Here is a 24,388-nt window from a genome sequence, read left to right as displayed (position 1 = left end):
TGACCCAGGACCAAGTTTGAAGAATATCGAAGTAGTTTAACTACGTAGACGAAATTAAAACACTTCTCTTCAGCTTTACCCGGCACAAAAGAGAGGTGGTTGAACTACGTCTTCGTAGTTTAACCACCTCTAGTAGTTTCTTCGTAGTTTCCCTATGCACAAAGGGGTGTAGTATGGAGTGTATTAAAAAAGAGCTATTCTTTCACTCCCTGGAACAAAAACAGATTAAACATTTCAGTTTCACCCCCTTAAACAAAAACAGATAAAACAATTCAGTTTCACTCCCTGAAACAAAAACAGATAAAACAATTCAGTTTCACCCCCTGAAACAAAAACAGATAAAACAATTCAGTTTCACCCCCTGAAACAAAAACAGATAAAACAATTCAGTTTCACCCCCTTAAACAAAAACAGATAAAACAATTCAATTTCACCCCCTTAAACAAAAACAGATAAAACAATTCGGTTTCACCCCTTAAACAAAAACAGATTGAACAATTCAGTTTCATCCCCTTAAACAAAATCAGATTAAACAATTCAGTTTCATCCCCTTAAAAAAAAAAACAGATTAACCAATTCGGTTTCACCCCTTAAACAAAAATAGATAAAACAATTCAGTTTCACCCCCTGAAACAAAAACAGATTAAACAATTCAGTTTCACCCCCTTAAACAAAAACAGATTAAACAATTCAGTTTCACCCCCTTAAACAAAAACAGATAAACCAATTCAGTTTCAAAACAAAAACAGATTAAACAATTCAGTTTCACCCCCTTAAACAAAAACAGATAAACCAATTCAGTTTCACCCCCTTAAACAAAAACAGATTAAACAATTCAGTTTCACTCCCTTAAACAAAAACAGATTAAACAATTCAGTTTCACTCCCTTAAACAAAAACAGATAAAACAATTCAGTTTCACTCCCTTAAACAAAAACAGATTAAACAATTCAGTTTCATCCCCTGAAACAAAAAAAAGATTAAACAATTCAGTTCCATAATTGAATTATTAAATAATTGAATTAAGAATTTAAATAAATGTAAAATGAAATTGATATTTTAAGATTGAGATGATAATGCTCTAATTGGAAGCAAAGAATGAATGAAACTTTGCACCCTTTTCATAAGATTCTAGGTATATTTTAACGAAGTTCACTGAAAATTAATGAATAAAGATTCATAAAAATAGGAACTGTTTTGTTCATAAGCATTTATTCAAGATATTTTCTGTAAAAATGAAGCGCTAAACTAATAAAATGCAATTCATAGATAAATTTTTTTTTAACTTGAAACGCTTAAACCCTTTAAATAGTACTAAAAGGATCCATCGAGCTATAATGAGGCTTAATACTTTCATTTATCAAAGGATTTAAGCCTTCAAAAGTTTGATGAGGTCCTGTCCGATGGTAACCTGTACGGCGTTAATCACCATAAAAATCATTTTATTACAATGAATACAAAAAATCTACTTACATTGACAACTTTCTTGTAAATCTGTGCAGGACCCGTACACTCACTGTACGGGTATTCAGATGTTGCCATTTCTAGCATACATAATCCGTACGCGTACACATCTACAGCTTCATCATAGTGCTCCTCATACATCTCAGGGGCCATAAACTCAGGGGTTCCTAAACAATAATATACTAAGGGGTACCTAAACAATAATATATTCAGGGGTACCTAAACAATTATATTCTCAGGGATACCTAAACAATAATATACCCAGGGATACCTAAACAATAATACACCCAGGGATATCTAAACAATAATATACCCAGGGGTACCTAAACAATTATATACTCAGGGGTACATAAACAATAATATACTCAGGGGTACCTAAACAATAATATACTCAGGGGTACCTAAACCATAATATACTCAGGGATACCTAAACAATAATATACCCAGGGGTACCTAAACAATAATTTACTCAGGGATATCTAAACAATAATATACTCAGGGGTACCTAAACAATATTAAACTCAGGGGTACCAAGACAATAATATACTAAGGGGTACCTAAACAATAATATACTCAGGGGTACTTAAACAATAATATACTCAGGGGTACCTAAACAATAATATACTCAGGGGTACGTAAACCATATTACACTCAGTTATTCTGGAACCCCCAACATTTTTTGCAACTTCGGATGATTATATTATTCAAGGTCAGGTTAGGGAAAGTAAGATGGAGGCTGCCGAAAAAAAACTTTACAGGAACCTACTCTCAAATTTGCTAAAACTCATCTCTCTCCTTCCTTCAATTCTATTTTTGCCCATTCTGCAATTAATTCCTTTTTAATACTGAATTTTCGATCTCAGCAAATTGTTATTTTTTTTTTTTGGGGGGGGGGTATGATGGAGTTTTAAATGAGTTTAGAGATTAAGTCCTATTTTACATTTTTTAATTGAGAAATTGTCAAAAATGAATTAAATGTAGACTTAATTTTCATTCTCGCTTACTCAGGAAACTTTCTGCAGGGTTTGTTTATGCAGATTGCAGAATCTCTTTGATGCGGATTATTGCAGAAAAGTTTTTGCAGTAATTCTTTTCCAGGGCTGACGGCTGTTAATCTTTAATAAAAGAGCATGGCTATGAAACATCCGAAAAATATCAAATAAATTGTGTTTCTTACTGTAAGTGAAATTTAAGCTTACAGGATGATACCGAAAAATTACTGAATTATTAATCAATCAAAGTAATTTTTCACTAAATCCCGTGAGGATGGCTTTAGTTTCCGGGGAATAAAGTCTAATTACTTTAATTAAATTCCGTAACACGAAACCCTCCAGTAGAGTCAGTCTAGTGTTATTTTTCGTTTAAAAAGTTAAAGAAAAACTTGGTCCCGGAGAAATATGAGAAGTAGTAGGAGAACAGAAATATATGAAGGAGATCTGAACTGAAACCTACCCAATTACTTAATTCAAATATCCAATGTGAACACTTTTAATTTCCTCCTTAATCCGCTTTTTTCTCTCTTTTTGGATATCCGTTCTTTGTTTGACCAATGAGAGTCCAAGAAAGACAGGAGCAACGTAGAAAAGAAAGGAAAAACCAATTTTATGTTAATTAGATTGCTAGACCCAGACAGCATAATTTAAGATGTACCAAAGAAAGCTGTTAGAACAATGAGTAAAAAAACTAATATGAGAAAACAAGTCTGGTTCAGACAGAACAAACATATAACACCAGCAGCAGAATAAATATAAAACTAAATTGAAAATAAAACTTGGTCTAGAATCAAGATTAAGTTAAATACCAGGATTGGACCAACTTCTCTTAAATGACGCATGTCACGACATCACACCAGTCAGTTTAAAATTACTATTTTTATATTTAGAAGTTCAGCAAAAACAATTCTAATTATTAGGTTAATAAAACTTACACTTTTAAAAATAAAACCTTCTTCAAATTGTCAAAAATAATTTACATTTTTATAAATTTTATGAACAATTTTAACACTTTGTTTCAAATGCAAGTTGACACGCATGTCACCGACATACACCACCAGTTTAATTATTTTAATTACAAACTATTACTTAAAGTAGATAGTTACTATGTTAAAGGTTCCAAAGCTCAAAAAAACATATTTGAATCATTCTGTAAGGAGACTTTCGTTAAGTATTTACTGTTTTAAACTTAAAACATAAATGCACATTGTTCAAACTGTCAAATAATAATTTACATTTGTAACTTTGATCAAATTATTCTATCCTTTGCTTCAAATGTAAGTTGACACCTTGTCACGGACACCAACGGTTTAAAATTACTTTTTTTAATGTTTCAAGTTCATCAAAAAAAATTGAATTATTTCACTTTTAAAGATGAAGCCTATTCAAATTGTTAACTATTAATTTACATTTCCAAAATTTTGATTATTTAATTATTCCTACCCTTTGTTTGATGGAAAATGGTAAAGGGGAGGTGAGGAAGGGAGGAGGGGTGGTGAGGGAGGGAGGAGGGGGAGAATATTGTGGGGGCATAAACTGTAAGCCCCTGGAATAGACTATACAGGGCTATCCCAGAAAGGATACGAGTGTACGAAATCTATCATGCCTTTTTTGACATTTTTGGTTTCATTAAAACCATTAACTTATTAATTTTTATGCAAAATTATCTGATATGTCATTAAAATAATTTATTTTTTAACAAAAGACCAATTTAAACCATCAAACTAATGAATTTTAAGAGTTTTAGGTCGTCATTACAGTCTCATCCTTGGTTAGTAACCCTGGGTCGAGGGTTAACTGAGCTCAATCTTTTATAAAGTACACCTGTTACATCTTTGTTCATACCTATAACACTCATGACAAAATCTATATTTCTATCTATAGCAATCTTGGCAAAATCTTTGTTCCAATCTATGACACTCTTGGCAAAATTTTGTTCCTACTTATGACACTCTTGGCGAAATCATTGTTCCTATCTATGACACTCTTGGATAAATCTATGTGCACCCACTTTCCTACATTTGACACTCTTGGCAAAATCTTCGTTCCTACCTATGACACTTTTGGCAAAGGACTTGTTCTTGAGTGTAGCGAGGCCAAGATCACCAATCTTGACGCTGCCGGTGGGTCCGGTAATAAAGATATTATCACACTTGAGGTCACGATGAATGACCGGCGGTGTACGGGTGTGAAGAAAAACCAAGCCCTGAAAACAAAACATTAATACAAGAATGCGAATAAAATGGAAGCATCTTGCAATTACTTTTTAAAAAACTGATGAACAAAACTTTTGTCTAGTAAATCTATGGATCAACCATTGATCTCCATCAGATGCAGACCAATGGATAAATCAAATTCCTGTCAAAATACCGTGAAAAACCTACCCTGAAATAAAGAGATCAAGCATTGATCCTCAAATTTATAATTGCCCACATTGTATATCGAGAAAAAGCGTTTAACATTAACAATACAAACAAAAGTTTCAATATTTGAACAAACTCCCGCCCCCCCCCCCAAATAAAATAAAACAATTACAAACAAAAGAAAAACTTTGTGAAACCCCTAGAATCTGAAAGCATTGAACCCTACAGGGTACAGGGTTACATACAAACAAAGGATTAGACTGTTTAAAGTCTTCTTATTTAACGATTAAGAAACATAAAATAAGAATAGAGGAATAGTAAACCATGAATTAAAGATTATACTAGAGAAGCACCACTAAAATAAAACGCTAGTGAAGAAAAAACGCGTATAATATTAGGTTAAACAAGGCTAAATTAAATTATACCATATCAATCACATGCTTTTTGGGGATCCTAAAAAAATGTGTGATGTGTTGGGGGGGGGGGGGGGGGGGGGGGGGGCTAACACTACCTTTAGAATCTGTCTACACCAGGATTTAAGAACTCTAGGATTGATCTTTTTAAACCTCTTGAGATATGTTTTCAAGGTTCCCGAGGTCATTAGCTCCGTGACGAGGACAATATACTTCTGTGGTTTCCCGGTCTTACAGCTTTGCCTGGTTACCTCCCAGTAATCATAGAACCTGAAAAACAGCGATTACTTAGATTTTATAGAGATTGTAAGAGCAACTTCTAGAGACCCTCCATGCAAGCATGGAAATGCCCGATTTACAATGGTACCCTTGAAAACATAATCTGGCCAATGTGGAAGATAACGTCGTTTTTCTGACTTGGAAAAGTTTTTATTTTTTTGAGTTTCTCCATTGCTTCCTGCGCAAATCGTTTTCGCAGAGAAACCGAAAAAGAAAACATTGATATTCAATTCATATACTAGATCAGACAAAGCCTTCAAGGGTACCGTTGTAAATCAAGGATTGCCATTATTGCATGAAGGGAACCCTTGAAATTACGCTTACAGTCCCTTTAAACAGCAGCGAAGACAACAATTTTCAAATTGAACATGACTGACACATAAGCCTCTATTTCTGTTAAAGTTACTACGTAATTTTATGTGAAACTCCATTTATAGAGTGGGATGTCTAGTTAACAACGGTATCTTAAACCCTTTCTCTGATCAGGTAATAAAATTAATCAAACTGAAACATATATATTTTTTTAAATTATGGTTACTCTTTGAATATGAACGGATTTAAACTATCTAGGAAATAAGAAAAATTGAATACTTTTCAGAGAGACAATATCTTCCTAATTACTATAAAGTATATAGCTACTGTTTAATGTGCTCCAAATCGACCCAAAAGGTCGACCTTGTGTGACTTTAAAAATTTCTTTGCCATGACTTCTATAATGGTTTAGGGGGTCAGAATCCGATTTTACATAAATCTGAACACACATGGGGGACCCAAAAAAGGCCCCGAAATCATGTTAAAAATGTGATGAATCAAAACAGTTTTCTTCGATGGCCCCCAAAAACATGCAGAAAATATTTAGGGTCATTAAATATTGTTTTTTTTTGTGTAAGTGTAAAAAGAGGTATCAACGAATATAAATATCTATTCTGTAATCAGAATTTGTATTTTAGCAAAACGTGAATTATTGGAAAATTGCCAAAATATGAAAGTAACAACCAAATTTAACGAAATATGAAGGAGGAAAAATAGTAATTGACGATTGCAAGTAGAAATTAAAGATAAACATAGCTAATATAGATAGATAGGATAGAAATGAGTATTGAGTAGGAAGAAATAAGAAGAAATTTTAGGTGGAATCTGAGATTTTAACAGATGAGTTCATTGTTCAGAAAACATATACATAAAGAAAAATATCAAGGGAATCCGGAATAACAATAATAAAAAGTAAAAGTGGGGATTACGATTTAAAAAACAAGAAGGAAGGCATAATTGAGAAAAAAATATATATTTAAATACTTTTATCTCTATACTTACAGTTAGTTCTCTCTCTAAATCTATATTATCATAATTCTTTACTCATCATTTATCTCAGTTCTCATTATCTTTTATCTATTCATCCTTCTTATTTATGTCTTTCATTTTTATTTTATTTTGAAATATTTAAATTACTCCCCAATTTAACTTTTACTCTCACATCGATTATTATTAATCCCCATGGATTATCATATAAATTAACAAAAATCGGGGAAAACTTTAATTTTATTAGACATATTGTAAAATTGTGTTTCGATGATCCCAGTAATTTTTAGCATGTTTTGGGTGGTCGGAGAAACAAGATTTTTTTATTAAATCCATAACTTGCATACTTTTGGACATTTTTTATTTCAAGAATTTTTGAGGTCAATTAATGAGTTCAGATTTAGGTAAAATCGGATTCTGACCCACTAAACCATTATAGAAGTCATGGTACAAAAATTTGTTAAGTCACACAAGGTCGACCTTTTGGGTAGATTTAGAGCACTGTGTGTTGTAAAATGTTAATCGATTTGGTTCGTTTTTAGAAGAAAAAAAAACAATCAAATTTCGAAGATTTAAAAACTGTATTATATTGAAGTTTGCTTTTTTCAAACTTTACAATAACTTCATCCTAAAAACTAAAAATTGGAAAAACGATCTGATCACGCGTTCATTTAAGCATCGTTTTTGGATCGTTTTTGGATCGTTTTTGGGTCGTTTTTGGCATTTAACTTCTGTTAGTTTTAAAATTTTAAATACAAAATGTTCGCAGATTGAAAGCATCTTGACATTCAAGCTCCTTTTATGGTACCAAGATTGCAAAAGTTCAAAAAAGTAACATTTTTCACCAAAAAGCGCGTGCGCGCGCATTTTTGCTCGATTTTTATAAAACTGATATTTGCAGTTACAATAAATAATTTTGAGTTCACATGCAAAAACCAGCGTTCTACGACAATTCAAGGTTATATTTTAACGCTGTTCAAATTTTCGCAAGAGCAATACGTTTTGTCCCCCCCCCCTTTAGAAAACAATTGATTTTCTTATGTTATGTCAAGTTTTGACCCGGAAAAAAAGATCTCTACAAAAAACGAGGAAAAAACAAACTATCTGAAAGCACTTCCATATATATAATATACAACAATTCTTTAACAAAGTTTATCAATTACAATAATATTTGTCAATTATTATTAAGGGCCTGATTTCCTGTCAATATAATTCCCCCGAGAGAAAGTGTGTTGGCCTTGAAACATAAAAAAAGTGTAATTTCGTTAATAAATTAATTATTTATAGAAATATCATGAATCCAAGTCGTTTATTATAAAGAAACCAAGTTGTCAATAAGAAAAGTAAAAAGTTTTCCAAGAAATAGTTTCTTATTAGCCAGACAGACACTAGGCTTTTCATAACCAGCAACTGGCTTAATCTACCAAATTTATTGAAGCGTGTTTTATGTAATTTAGTTTCAGCATCTTTGTGAACTTGAGAAAATATAAAATCAAGGAGACTCCTAAATATTGACGGAAAATTTTATGTGAGACCTTGACAAAAGATAAACACCTTATACAATCTAAAGCATTGGAAATTTACAAAACAAACAGGAGATAAATCTTACATTTTTTAATGCTAACCTAACTAAATTTGGATGCTAACCTGACAATGTTTGGATGCTGAAGTCCCTTAAGCATCTCTGCTTCTTCCTTAAACCTTCTCCGTTCTCCTTTAGTTAGTTTTTGATCTTGAAGTTCACACCAGGCTACAGCAACCCCGGTATCTGTATCTAAACCCTTAAAAACTGTCTTGAAACTACCGTGACCGATTTCCTCATCGAACTTCAGGTATCGTCCGTCAGGGGACGTGTCGATTGCCTTCGGCTCCTCCTCTTCATCCTCCTTCTTCTTATCCTCATCCTCACCATCCTCAGTTTTCTTGTCTCCGTCCTCCAGCTCTTCGTCCGGGTCACTGAGCGGAATATCTGTTTCGAGTTCGTCCTTAACTTTAACATATTTGTAGTCCACACTAAATCGTCCTTTCATAGTCGTCTCTAGTGTAGTTTCAGTGTCTTTATCTTTTTTCTCACAAGTGTCTTTCACTCCACTGTCATCAGCAATCTCTCCGTCCTTGTCCGGAGTTTTTCCATCCTTGTCATGAGTTCCGTCCTTGTCCAGAGTTTCCTCGTCCTTCTCCGGTTTCTCTACGTCCTGAAATAAAGTTGGACTAGATATGAGTCAGGCAACAAATATTTCAAGTATTATACCTTCATTAATCTGTCTGTATAGTTACAACTATAGCTTGAATAAAAAATACTACTAGAATGAGTCATAATTTGCTAACTTTATGAACTAAAATATTCTAGAAAACTACTAAATTTTTATACATAAAAAAGACAATGCATAATAAAATACAACAATATCAACTATTAACACAATTATGCACAACAGAATATTTTTTAAAAATTCCGTAATTTTCATTGATTTTGCTTTCACAAATCAAAGTTCTCAAAATTATAAATATCACGGAACGATATTCAAAATACTCAATTCATGTGATACATTTTTAAGTTTTTTAAGGTTTCAATTTTGGATCACGACGATTGTTAACAGTTAATNACCAGATGAAATACATTTACGTATGTATACGACACGCACACAGGTCGATTTTAGGGGAAGTTCTAACTGTAAAAAAATATATATATTTTTTAGGATGACGAATATTGTATAAAATCACAGATGGAAGAATCATCTACATTGAAAATGCCATAAAAATAATAAAAACAATATAACAAAAGTCAAACCTGTTTCTCCAGGATGGAATCCGTCTTTATGGTTTCTCCTGGAACCTTCTCTCCATCCCTACTCCTACTAGAACCATTTCATCAAAATATCTCTATATAAGGCGTAGATAAAAAAAAATATCAGTGTACACTGTACAATAATAATCCAAGCCAGGGATCCCTTCTTATTCATACAAAAAAAGAGATTCAAATCAATCGACCCCAAGGTGATACCTCAAACGTCAAAGGGGTCTAGTAAATACTGAAGATTACGAATTTCTGAGGTGTTAAAAGTAATTAAACACTTCACAATTTTTTCTCCCAATGGCTTAATTTATACCCATTACCCAATCATAATGAAATTAATATCACAATTGTCTTAAGGATTAAAACTTAAATTCAAGTTTTCAGTAGGTCCGTTCAAAGCTGTTCCATTGATAGCTAGAATTTTGGTCACAAAGTAAAATGTAAACATTTTTTTTTCTCTATCCAATTATTAATGATTGGATCTGTTGATCCTTCCAATCAAGTTCCTTACATGTTTATATTCGATTATTAGTAGACAGCATTTAATATTAAATTCAGTCTTAGGTTTTTTTTACATCCTAGAGAAATATCTCAACAAATTGATAATGATTTAACATTTCTTGACTTGACTTAAAATCAAATAAAACAGTCTATCCAAATAAACTAGATGAATGGCCAACATAGACAAAATATTGAGATGTTTTAATTATCACACCAGTGATACAATAACATAAACACACCAATTAAACCAATTAAACCATTAAGATTAATACATTTCGAGTAAAAACTGGAACTAGAGCTTAGGACTACGAGAATATAGAAAAGTCCAAAATTGTAATAAAAACTACGGAATAAAAAGTTACGAGTTGAAGGAGTTTTGTATTTTGCACAAAAAATTCTAAATTGTCGAGAAAAATACACACTGGGAAAACTTGTTCCAGGAAATAAAAATTTAGCATTCAAAATATTCCGTGGGCCTCAATTAAAAATATATATCATGACAATTGAAAAACGAAGGCCTTATCAAATGTCCCCCCCCTTCCACTCCAAAGCAAATACTCATAATGAAAAACTTAATCGTAGGGCATACAGCCAGAATGAAAATTAAATTAGACATTTTCTAACAATTCATAAATTGAAACTCACTTTTGACATTTTAGCTTCAAATTACTTATTTAGATATTATGAAAATAGAAAAGAGTTTAGAAGATACGACAAAATGCCTTAAATATTTTGCTAAAAAATTGCAAGAGGTTATTTGAAGAAACTGGTAACTGATCCATCCATAACCATGCTCTCATCTTGTATAAACTGATAGTACTCAATCAAGGATAATCTTCTACTCAACAGAGAACCCAGAGAGAGCCCTAGCAGCTAGAATACTAAAAGGGTTACCACAGAGAATGAGACTTCAATGACGTCATGAGACTCTTCAAATATGAACATATATAAGTGGAATTTGGTCATTTGTCTTAAATTAAGTACATATGTTTATAAAGTATCGAGCTCTGTTTTCGGATATCCCATCATAGCTCTTGTGCCCCTGGACCGATTTGCTCCAAATTTTGATTTGGGAACTCGGTAGAACCACGGACATGTTATTAGCTCGATTAAAACATTCTAAGTAGAGTTTGGTTTTTTATGGAAAGTTTAGTCATCAAGCAAAGCTGGGTCCCCGAGCTAGTACTTAGATTGACAACAAAAAGGTAAGACATATAAACCAGCAGGGAACCATCAATAGAGAAAATAATGACAACATTTTGTAATGCCATCTCTGAAATCTCATTCTTTGTGAATTATGGGTAACCCTGTATTCAAATTTCTTCCGACACAGTACACGGTGCATACTATGCATACTACAATACAATAGCTCTGGTTTCAAGCAAACCAACCAGACACATGCAGATTGCAGAAAGGGGGGGCAGGGGGAGATCAAATAAGAAGCATTACACGGCTTGGAGATCTGCATTGATCTCTGAAAAATAGAAAGGGAAAGTTTAATCCGCTTAATCTTTAAGCAAACGTCAACTGCCCCCCCAGCCTACCCTACCAAATGTGTACTGTTTACACCCGTAATTCTCCCTCGGACATATATTTACCACATCAGGAATATTTAGATATTTACCACATCAGGAATATTTAGATATATCTCGTTTCAAAATAAGATTTAAATGATTTCAAAAATAAGTTTAGTGTGTAAACAAATAATGCACTCAAAATCTTTTTACATTATAGGTGGAGGGGGGGGGGGTTGTCATTAACGTATTTGAAAACTTAATACTTATTGATGAAATGTCCCTAAAATCTACATCTGTTCCCTTGCTGCCCCCTCTCTTATAGATACCACTGCCACCCCTTCCAGACCCTCCTCGTCTAGAAAACAAAATTATTTAAATCCATTGAAAAAATATTTTACATCTTTAGAGATGTTATAGAGCATCCACCATTACAGCATGAATTTGAGAAAAATATGTTTGAATAGAAAGTAAAAAATGCTTTTCTGTAAAAAAAAAATTAAAAATTAAAACATTTTTTAGAATATCTGTTAGTGTTAATATTACGTTGTATTAATACCTTTCAGAGAGAGGTTTGTATTCTATCTTCTTCTCTGAGTTTTCTTCTTTAAGTTCGGCAAGGTTTTCAGATTTTAAACTAGTCAGAGAATTCTTCCTGGAAAACAAGAAGTGCATTAGAACTGTCGCATCTTTAAACAGACGGATAATCAAAGATTTTGAAAAAAAAATCTGGGGAAAGATCGGAGAAAAAAAGAAAAAAAAAATAATTCGGGGCTTTGACCAGAAAAGAGAATTTAAATTGGAGTAGAGAAATCATAAATTTTACACGAGAACACGTTTAACGACATACCGCCTGTTCAATCCTAATTCACTATTCACTCTCCACGTTAGTACATACTTACTGGCGAGTATTTAACTTTCAATCGGTGAATCATGATTTGAACCAGAAGTATGTAGTTCAGCGACATCTCCGATTAATTAAATTCGGTCCCTGGAAGTTTATATTCGCGAACTCCTGCTTTACGCCCACATAAGTTTGAGAAATGACCACAAATTGTGCAATCATAAAAAATATTCATAAAATATTTTGTATGAATAAATTGAATGAATAAATAATACTAGAAAAACTGCTAACCATCTAATTAGTAACTATAAACTAAATAGGAATAAGAATGGAGATATTAGGAGAAATTAGGGTGGAGATATTAGTAGAGGAAGTAGGGATATATTAGGAGAGGTAGTATGAAGATATTAGGAGAGGAAGTAGGGATATATTAGGAGAGGAAGTAGGGATATATTAGGAGAGGAAGTAGGGATATATTAGGAGAGGAAGTAGGGAGATATTAAGAGGATGGATGAAAATATTAGGCGAGGAAGGATAGAGATATTATATTAGGAGAGGAAGTAGGGATATATTAGGAGAGGAAGTAGGGATATATTAGGAGAGGAAGTAGGGATATATTAGGAGAGGAAGTAGGGAGATATTAGGAGAGGAAGGATGGAGATATTAAGAGGATGGATGAAAATATTAGGCGAGGAAGGATAGAGATATTAAAATAGGAAGGATGGAGTTATTAGAAGAGGAAGAATAGAGATGTTAGGAGAGGAAATAGCGAGACATCAGAAGTAGGGAAATATTAGGAAAGGAAGTATTAAGATATTAGAAAAAGAATGGAGATATTAGGATATGAAGTATGGAGATATTGGGTAGAGCCAGATGGAGTTATTAGGAGAGAAAGGATAGAGATATAAGGAGACGAAGTAGAGAAGTATCAGGAGAGAAAGGACAGAGATATTAGGATAGGAAGTATGGAGATATTAGGAGAGGAAGAATGCAGATATTAGGTTATGAAGTATTGAGATATTAGGTAAAGATAGATGGATATATTAGGAGAAGAAGGATGGCGGTATAAGAAAAAACTAGTTGTGAATGCTAGGATTAAAGATTAAGGACTAAGTATAAAGTTCCTAAAAATTGGAAAATTGGAGATATTGATTTTTTGGTAATAAAATAATGTTGATAATAAGAGAAGATAGAATGACGATTTTAAAAAGCGAATGAAAGATAAGTTGCGGATGAGAAGGGAAAGATTGTTTTCAATTTAAAAATGGAGAATGGTAACTAGAATATCAGACAAGATAAAACAAATTTACAAAAAAAATAAACAAAGAAAATTAATCTATTATAAGAGAATTCTCAATGAATGTGTTTTATTGTATTTATAGGTTGGTTCGTGAGATATAACAGAAATTATTGAAGTTCGAAGACTGGAGAATTGAGAAATAATTTCCAGGTTCTACCTCGGAAGTATAATAAATATATCAGAGAAGTAATAAACCAGACAGGAAACCCTAAGGTTTATAAAATAAATCTTTTTTTAAAATAAAAGTTTCGAGAAAAGGGTTCTTAGCTAATCCTTTTTCGTGATTTCAAACAGATTAAAAAAATACAATGATTCAAAACAAAATGAACTAAGTATTAATGATGTATTCTGTTTGGTTTCCATACGGAGTAAAGTTTACTGCAGTTTTCTCCAATCTGACGAGTATCGATCCTACTCCGGCCAGACACTCGGTGGAGTCTCCAGGATTTCTTGACCTTGAAGAATGCATACAAGGTTTCTTCTTGGAACTTAATTGTCTGTGGAAATGTAAAAAAGAGAAATACCGGAGAAATTATTTATTTATTATTCATGCGGTTGGGAGTAGAGGATTTATTAACCGGGGGTAGTGGATTGTTTAATCCAGAGTTTTGGATTTATTAACCTCTGAGTACAGGATTTATTAACCTCTGAGTAGAGGATATATTAACCCTGAATATTGGATTCATTAACCTGAAGTAGTGGATTCATTAACCCATAGTAGTGGATTCATTAACCCGGAGTAGTGGATTTATTAACCCGTAGTACTGGATTCATTAACCCGGAGTAGTAGGTTTATTAACCCGTAGTAGTGGATTTGTTAACCCGTAGTAGTAGATTCATTAACCCGAAGTAGTGGATTTATTAACCTGGAGTAGTGGATTTATTAACCCGGAATAGTGAATTCAAGAACCCGGAGTAGTGGATTCATTAACCAGGAGTAGTGGATTTACTAACCCGTAGCAGTGGATTTATTAACCCGGAGTAGTGAATTCAAGAACCCAGAGTAGTGGATTTATTAACCAGGAGTAGTGGATTTACTAACCCGGAGTTGTGGATTAATTAACCCGTAGTAGTGGATTCATTAACCCGTAGCAGTGGATTTATTAACCCGTAGCAGTGGATTTATTAACCCGGAGTATTGAATTCAAGAACCCGGAGTAGTGGATTTATTAACCCGCAGTAGTGGACTCTTTAACCCGGAGTAGTGGATTCATTAACCAGGATTAGTGGATTTACTAACCCGGAGTTGTGGATTAATTAACTCGGAATAGTGGATTCATTAACCCGGAGTAGTGGATTTATTAACCCGGAGTAGTGGATTCATTACGTCGTAATAGTCATGGATTCATTAATGCGTGCTAGTTGTTGGATCAAAAGCCACCCCCCCCCCCCCCCAGTAATATGTATCAGATAAAAAAAGATACTATGGGAACTACAGGGTTAAAAACACAGAAGCCCCGCAGCAGTGAATTTATAGACTCGGAGCAGTGGATTCATTAACCTGGAGTAATGGGTTTTTACGCCCAGAGAAGTTTACTTAAAACCTGGAGTGATGGATTTCTAAGCCGAAAGAACTTAGAGATGTGAATTCAATTTGCGCATTGGATTCTGATTTGAACACCTTGAGTATTAGATTCTAAAACCATGTATTGGATTTCATCCATCAGAGCAGCAGATCACAAACCCTAGCTTGGTTTGTTGATCGTTATTACAGAGGTCAATGGTCACGGGATACAAAGAAATAAAAGAGAAACAAACCCAAAAAAACCTCCAAGCAAACATCAATATTCTATACATATCGAGAATACTTTATTTCAGGATAAGTGGATGTTACAGACAGGATGAGTGGAAAGAAACCTCCGCTCATCCTCTTCTTTCTGGAACATTTATCGCTCCTAACCTCTTTTAAAATTAAGAATTATCATTTTTTAGACTATACCTATTTCTACTAAATAAATACTCTAAATATTCAAAGTTTAACTTCAAATTTCTGAACGAAGTTATATGATTTATCTGAGATGGCAACACGTGCACGTAAAAAACTTAAAAAATAATGTTTTATAACTAATATTCCGAAGAAAAATTAAGACTAGGAAAACCTTTCATCTTCCTCCGAAATGAAGAAAATCTTGATACCGCACCTTTACAGAAAAAAAGTTCGCAAAAATTCCCGCTTATCAAGTTTAGCGACAAACAAGTTATGTTTCAAGATATCTGCTCTAGTTCTAAAAAACTTTAATTTTAAATTGAACATGACAGCTGACAAGAGAACACACGACACCTTGTGATCATCAAGTACTAAAGTATAATTACAAGACTAGATACAAGATTTTAATTTCTTATTAATCTAACCCCAATCTAACTCAAAAGTAATGAAAAAGTATTTTGTATTCTATTTTCCAATTATTAATCTTACTTTTAATTCATAAAGTTGAAATCATGCATGAAATACAATAATTTAAAATATGAATATTCTAAAGAAGGAAACTGCCAAGTACAAGGAGAAATTATACCACCGGCAACAGAGACAATAAAAACAGAATTACCAAGAGAAAAGAAAATGATGAAATCCTTTAAAACAAAGGCAAATTGCCGTAGCATTGATATATTTTCAACATAACTCATTTACTTGAAGAATAAAAATGTTTTAATTATATTTGCCTCTGCTTAAAATAAAAACTTCCAGGAGCTACGAAGTCACAAAGTCAAACCGTTGATGTCTGATGCAGTGAATTGGAAAGGAAAACGGGGAAATGAGAAGATAATCATTGGCGGGATATATATAGATATATAATATATATATATACATTATCAACATCGCAGATATTGGGAATTTTGATTAATAGCTTGCATAGATAATTCAGACTAATACTCTGATTATGATTGAATAATATATATATATATACTAGCCTTAGAGGGCGCTTCGCGCCCATCTTCTAAATCAATTGTGAACATGTTCTCTTTGTGTACATCGTAAAACAAAACAAAAATAATTCGCGGATTTTCACAAAAAATTTCGTGGATTTTCCAAATTTTCAAAAATTTAATGAAGATCGAATTTTGATGGAGACAAATATTTGAAATTTTGATCATTCATAAACCTTCCCTGGGGTCCATAGATGTCCCACAAAAAATTTGGGCCCGATCGGTTCAGCCGTTTTGACGTTTATTGGATACAAACAAACAAACAGACAAACAAACAAACAAGCCAAATTTATATATAGATATATATTAATCAAAATTCCCAATATCTGCGATGTTGATAATATAGAAGATGAATCTCTATTATTTCTTAAGGAGAGAACCAGACTGTAACAGGATGAAAGCTGATTATTTCCAAGAAATATATCAAGAGAAAAAGTTCTAAATTGTAAGAATATGAGATAATTTTTTTCTGTTTTTTTGAATAAAATGGTTCGTTTTTTAACCATTGAAAACTTACTGGTTGTTCTTGTTTTCTGAACCGTTCACGTTGTCGTATGTGTCAGGGGGTGCCGACCTCCTTCTCGTCCTTCCTTCCTTCGTCCTTGAGGTTGGAGTACTCGTCCCAGACTGGGTTCCTCCAGTAGTCAAAGCTCGTCTGAATAAAATCATCTCTTTTTTATTTACGGATAACTTCTTATCGAATAGTTAAAATATTTTCATAAAAAGAATACGCACGTCGCACATTTACAACCTCTGCAGAATTAATGAATATATAACCAATACAGTCAATGCTAATCTAATAACAATAAAATGCATTTAAATCATTTATTATTTAGTAAATTAGGGACGTGGAAATATTACATTTTAAAAATGTAAAAGAAACAATAATTTCATTGTTTATTCATAACTCTAGATTTAACTATTTTCTAAAATAATAAAACGAAATTTGGATTTCATTTGAGTTCTGCCGGCCCTGTCCGCTCTCATAAATTATACTGTTACGCAAAAGTCAACTCGACACTATTAAGAGTAAACAAACATGATACTTAGATAGTAACTCATGGATTTTTCTGTATCAGCTGTTTATTATAGATACATAAAAAGGATTCATCTGTATCAGCTGTTTATTATAGATACATACAAAGGATTTATCTGTATCAGCTGTTTTATTACAGATACATACAAAGGATCTATCTGTATCAGCTGTTTTATTATAGATACATACAAAGGATCTATCTGTATCAGCTGTTTTATTATAGATACATACAAAGGATCTATCTGTATCAGCTGTTTTATTACAGATACATACAAAGGATCTAAGATACATACAAAGGATCTATCTGTATCAGCTGTTTTATTACAGATACATACAAAGGATTTAAGTATTTTCCTCAATCCCTGGTTTTCAATTGAAACTTAAGACAATTTGATCTAACAGATTGTTTAAAATATCTAAGAACTATGATCGACGCCAGGTTGTAAAGATATAGATTAGAAGAGCAGACATCTAGTCGAGTAATCAGTTTCTTCATATTTAAACTATTTAAAAGTTATAAATGTATCAAATGTTATAATAAAGAAACATACAAATGTAAATCTGAATATTGACAAATCAAATATATAACTGTGTCAGCTTTACACTGCAGCGCAGTGTTTTGAACTGATACGAGTTAGGAGGGAGGGGAGAGGGGGGGGGTGAAAGCTGCTTAACCCGGACAGATAATTAGTTTAGTTCTTTACAGAATTGTCACATGACGCAGCGTCCTGGCGCCCCCCTCTATCTGACCACTATAAACTTTGCGTAATTATCCAATCTTTTATCATTAATCCACTTAAAACGTATATCTCCAATATTATGAATTGTATCCTTCCTAGCTGTATCAAAACTTGGACAGTTCTACATAAAGCAGATTGTTTCTAGTCTGGACATTCTGACTGGTTATTTATTGTTTTGATGCTTACATAAGTTTCTTCGTTCTACTCGTTCTTTCTAGTTTCCGCTATGTCATGCTAAATTAGACTTTATCGTCATGTTATTAGAAATTTACTGAATTCATTATTTACACTTTATCAAACGCTGTATCAGTCCTAAATTCTTGAAAACATACTGTATCCGCCCTAATAATCACTCATCCTTTACGTACACCAAATCACACACTGTATCCGTCCTTTTAATCACTGTTTCTTGACGTATACCAGAATCTGCACTGTCCTAATAATCACTCATTCTTTACCTAGACCAAATCACAAATTCAAACACTGTAACTGTCCTAATGGTCACTGATTCTTTACAAACACCAATGTGTATCCAATGTATATTATGTATATTATTATTATTCAGAAACAATACACATCAAATTAAATACAAGTTGATATGTTTGAGCAGTATAACTGAGTACATAATAGTAACATTAATACAAATATTATTGAATTAAATCCGTCCTGTCAATCCCATCCCAACAAAACATTGACCTACTGTATTGTATCACCTAAGCCCTGTTGTACCCGAATACGATTATAAACTATCAAACGAAGACTGAGTTGATGAAATGCTTGAGGCATAGCAGCGGTCTTCAATTACAGGGATAAATACTTATCATGGAGTTTCTAGCCGTGAGAAGTTTAGTCACCTTTTTAGCTCAGTGTACAACACTTCTACTGGATACAATTACAAAGATCTCACTGTGGTTAAAGTAAGCACAGTTTAGTGTAACCCCCCCCCCCCAGGGAAATATAGGAAAATACTACGAAGACCTGGATGCAAACTTAGGCCCAAGCCGAGACATTTGTTTCGTGAAATTTGGGAAACATGTTTTTCGAGATTCTATGTTTCTAACCAGCTCAAGCCAGATATAGCTTTTCTCATTTTACAATATTAAAAGATGTTTTTATTTACCCCATGTTATGTTAAACTTTTTACTTTTTGTGTTTTTTGATTATTTTGTTTTATAATTCTATGATTTGATAAAATATTTCGTAGTTCTATCATATATTCATGACATCATGTACATCGTTATTTAACAATCTCTATTTTAATCTTCAAATTTTACAAAGATTTGAACCAACCAGGTTTTTTTTGTATAAGCAAAAGTTTAAACTGGGATTTAATGCTAACAATATACGGGACTTGATTTTACTGTAATTCACATTTTACACAGAAGTCATAATCCCGCCCCCCCCCCCCCCCCCATCTCCTCCTTCCTGTAATTTACCCTCCCCATCTATGTAGCATTTTTATCTAGTTACACCTTTAGAGTAAGTATCTCTACCCCCCCCCCCCCCAGCACTATGTGGCTCGCCTTCTTTCTCCTACATAGTTCCCCTTTCTACCTGAGGTATCTTTCCAACCTTTCTTCCTGATTTATTTTTCCCCTATCTTTCACCATCTTTCAGAAATATATATTCCCATCCGACTGTTGTATATTTTCCCTATCTTTCTGCTGTTTCTTTCCCTTTTTTCTGATTTATCTTTCCCCTATCTTTCTCATGTACCTTTCCCCTATCTTTCTAATATTTCTTTCTCCTATCTTTCTAATTTATCGTTCCCTATGTTTCTGATGTTTCTTTTCCCAATTTTTCTGAGTTTCTTTCCCCTATCATTCTTATGTTTTTTCCCTTAACTTTCTGATGTTTCTTTCCCCTATTTTTCTGATGTTTCTTTCCCCAATTTTTCTGATGTATCTTTCCCTTATCTTCCTGACGTTTCTTTCTACTATCTTTCTGATGTTTCTTTCCCCTATCGTTCTGATGTATCTTTCCCCTATCGTTCTGATGTATCCTTCCCTATCGTTCTAATGTATCTTTCCCCATCTTTCCCCTTTCTATCTGATGTATCTTTCCCCTTTCTATCTGATGTATCTTTCCTCTTTCTTTCTGATGCATCTTTCCCCTTTCTTCCTGATGCATCTTTCTGTGAACCTACCCTTGGGTAATGCGAGGTCCCACGCAAAATTTGGGCCCGATCGGTTCATCCGTTTTGACGTTTATTGGATACAAACAAACAAACAAACAAACACCCAGACAGACAATCAAAGTATATACTTAAGATATACCCCCCTGTCTTGAAGTAGGAAATGAACCCGTGTCCTAGAAATGATGCAACAAATGCAGAGTACGATGAAATATAACTGTTGACGCCACTGAAGTGTATTTAAAGCTTATTATTGTTTGAATACTAGGGTAGAGAGGAGTTGGCCCGAATCTATCTGCGACATGTTTTGTGTAAATAAAAGTCTGAACTGCGTAAAAAGAGACAACATTGTTTCTTCTCTATGTTAAAAGAATACTTTTCAAGGAATACAAAGGCACTTTTCCTTTCCATTTATTTACCTCATACTTTCCCCCTTCCCTTTTCCTTCTCTTTTCTTTCCCTTTTCTTCATCTTTTGCTTCCCTTATTTTCCTTCCCTTCTTTTCTTTCCCTTCTTTTCCTTCCCTTCTTTTCCTTCCCTTCTTTTCCTTCTCTTCTTTTCCTTCCCTTCTTTTCCTTCCCTTCTTTTGCCTCCCTTCTAATTCTTCCCTTCTTTTCCTTCCCATCTTTACCTTCCTTTCCCTTCTTTTCCTTCCCTTCTTTTCCTTCCCTTCTTTTCCTTCCCTTCTTTTCATTCACTTCTTTTCATTCACTTCTTTTCATTCACTTCTTTTCCTTCCTTTCCCTTCCCTTCTTTTCCTTCCTTTCCTTAAACTGTCCCTTCCCCTTCCTCTTTTCTTTTTTCAACCCATGATTTGCCGTCCATGTTCTTTTGTCTTCCATTTTATTTTGTGTTGACAATAAATCCATATTCCAAAATTGTTTTGATTTCACCTTAACTTAATTCTGACTAAAAATGGCAACTTAAATTGGAAACTAGTATCCGGGAGAAAATATAGACACATAACATAAAAGTAATGAGATTTAGTCAATTTCCTGATATTGCTGAAATAAAAAAGTTTTAGATTTAATCCAGATAGATTTTTCTATTTTTTAAAGATTAATTATTTCATCGTTTACCCTCTAAATTAATATTTTTTCTCATGAAGAATGTAATCCCCTTATTCTTTAAAACATCTATCTTTTAGCTACATTTTCAAACTACTTTCAAGCAGTTCAACATTTTCCACAAAAAATCTCTAGATATTTCGTTGTCTTCGACCGTATAACCTTATTCTTTAACTTATCGTTACACATGAATCTTATCTTCTAACACTACAACATCTAATGATTAGGAGCTTGGTTTTCTTGCCAAATACAACCATACTACTATTACAGTGTGATCCAAGACAGATAAGACTTTAGCCACGACTCTTCAGTGGGTAGATTTTATATATTTTTCTTTATGTTACAGGGTTACCCACAATAAATGAGACTTCATAGACGATTGTGCGGAATTTATCTGTTTCTTTATATTGAAGGCAGAAACCCTTTATTTAAGTTTAATCATCGAGTGGGTAATCCTATGTAAATTTGACTTAGTATTCTTCTTAAAAGTTGTGTTCATAGGTTTTGGAAAAGCGTGATTTAAGAATTTATTGCGGATGCAGGTGGGAAAAACAACGTTGATAAATTGAATGATTTAAACAATTCTAATAATTTTTGTTAAAATTTTACAATTTAAGGATTTGAATAGTAATCCTCAATAAACCAACGTAATGAATTAATAAAGGAATTAAATGATTATTTTGTGTAATTTTATATTTATTTAACTTAATCGATCAAATCATGTTGAAGGTTAATAAATTTATGACTTCCAGCTAAATTGTAAACAAAAGTTGATAAAATATTTAAAAGTATTCATCACTTTTAAATTCACAGAAGCATTAAAACTATGTGTGTTGGGGGGGGGGTAGTAATTTAGTTTATTTAGTTGAAAAGTAGAATTATTTTCGTCACACATTTTAACAACAATTTTTTACGGAAATAATGGGGAAAAAATGAACATTTTAGATTTTAGATACTTATAACCCCAAAAATATATAATATCCCAAGAGCCTAATATTGGGGAAAAAATGAACATTTTAGATTTTAGATACTTATAACCCCAAAAACATATAATATCCCAAGAGCCTAATAATGGGGAAATAATGGGGAAAAAATTAACATTTTATATTTTAGATTCTTAAAACCCCCAAAAAAATGTAATATCCCAATGGCCTAAATTACCATTCATAAAATGAAAAATGTGCGTTTTACAAACTGTACAAATGAAAACACGTTGTATTAAATTTTAAGTTAAGTAAACATAATCATTTTTAGATAATTTAATATTTTATTTTAAAAATAACCGGAAATGGTTTAAAATCCACGAAACTACATAAAAACCGGGTTTTATGGAAAAATATACTAAGACTTTTTTCAGGTACCAATGAATTTTGCCTTTATGAAGTGAATATACTTTGCTAGGTTATGTTCTCGATTTCAAAATTAAGGTATCTTGTTTGTTTTCAGAAAGGTTTTAAATGATGTTACCTGAGAAAAGATTTCCCCTCCTCCGATCTATTGAGGCTGCCTCTATAGCTCCTCGTGGAGGCTGTTCTTCTTCGCCCACGTTTAGGTCCATTCCTCTCTTCAGTTTCGGCACCCTCCTCTGGACCCTGCACCACAGTTCATTAAAGGGACTCAAAGCGTAATTTAAAGTGACCCTCTACGCAAAAATGGCAATGCTCGATTTACAATGGTACCCTTTCACCTTTATCTGAATAAAAATGTGGAAGATACTGTAGTTTATCTGACTAGAAAAATGTTTATAAGCCAGAAATGCACAAGTCACTTCGCAGAAAAACAGAAAATGAAAATGAAAAATTCAAAGAAGCAAAGACATGGATCTAATTCATACTTGATCAAGCAAAGCTTTAATAGGAACTGTTGTAAATCGGGCATTGCCATCTTTGCATGGAGTGTCACTAGAAATTATGTGACACTCCATCTAAAGATTTACATGCCCGATTCAAATCTTTTTTGTCTCAGCAACGATGAAGTAGACATTCTGGTTTTTGTGTTAAAAAAATTATCATTTTAATTTCGGTTCTCTGTACTGAGACAAAATAATATATGTCGACACTCAGCAGTCCCTTTCAGCTTTAAAAGCCTGGGTCAATTTGTTCCGTCCTTCCCTACACCTTCTACTACCGTCTTCTTCGTCCCGGTCTCCTTTTCTCCATCCCTCCCCTCCGTTGTTTTTCCGTCTCTCTTAGCCGTCGGCGTCTCGGGAGTCACCATTATACGTCCTTTTCCCTCTATTCCTGAACCCGTCCCTTTCTAACTTTCCCTCTTCCTCTGTCTCTCTAACCCTTTTCATTCTGTCCCTGTCCATCTCTCCCTTCCCTCTATACTTTTCTCTCTTTCCCTTTCCTTCTGTCCATCTGTCCCTGTCCATCTGACCCTGTCCATCTGTTCCTTTCCATCTCTCCCTTTCCCTCTATCCCTATCCTTAGTCCCCCTCATTTAAAATTTCAGCCGAGATGTTATGAATGGTTGTTCTAAATCCACTTCCTACCTTGAGCTTCTTACTACTCATCTGCCCCGTTTTACTGCACTCCACTACAGATTGGAAAATGAGGTTGGTCCTGGAGATTGAAAACTGAAAACCTTACTCCTGGAGACCCAGGGATCGATCAACCAGCTAGTTAGATCCATCCTGAGCTAATGTGGGAGAGATCATCATTTGTCCTTCAACACAAGACATATTTTGTAGTTCACTTAAAAATCTGAAAATAACATCAAAAT

General features: G+C 33.4%; 1 protein-coding gene across 1 annotated transcript; it reads right to left on the bottom strand.

Annotated features, from left to right (window-relative positions):
• Positions 1–194: 194 nt before the first annotated feature.
• Positions 195–24,388, bottom strand: LOC111700764 (serine/threonine-protein kinase WNK3). Its single transcript, XM_023471800.1, has 11 exons — positions 24,159–24,388; positions 23,132–23,256; positions 17,205–17,342; positions 12,178–12,273; positions 11,902–11,976; positions 9,598–9,661; positions 8,457–9,004; positions 5,330–5,501; positions 4,508–4,661; positions 1,473–1,630; positions 195–209 (listed from the first exon to the last, which is right to left on the bottom strand). Exons 1-11 carry the CDS (start codon positions 24,177–24,179, stop codon positions 195–197), a joined length of 1,566 nt encoding a protein of 521 aa, XP_023327568.1. The 5' UTR covers positions 24,180–24,388.

Source organism: Eurytemora carolleeae, unplaced genomic scaffold (genome assembly GCF_000591075.1).
Source record: "Eurytemora carolleeae unplaced genomic scaffold, Eaff_2.0 scaffold243, whole genome shotgun sequence".
NCBI lineage: Eukaryota > Metazoa > Arthropoda > Copepoda > Calanoida > Temoridae > Eurytemora > Eurytemora carolleeae.
This window is presented reverse-complemented; position numbering and strand designations above follow the sequence as displayed.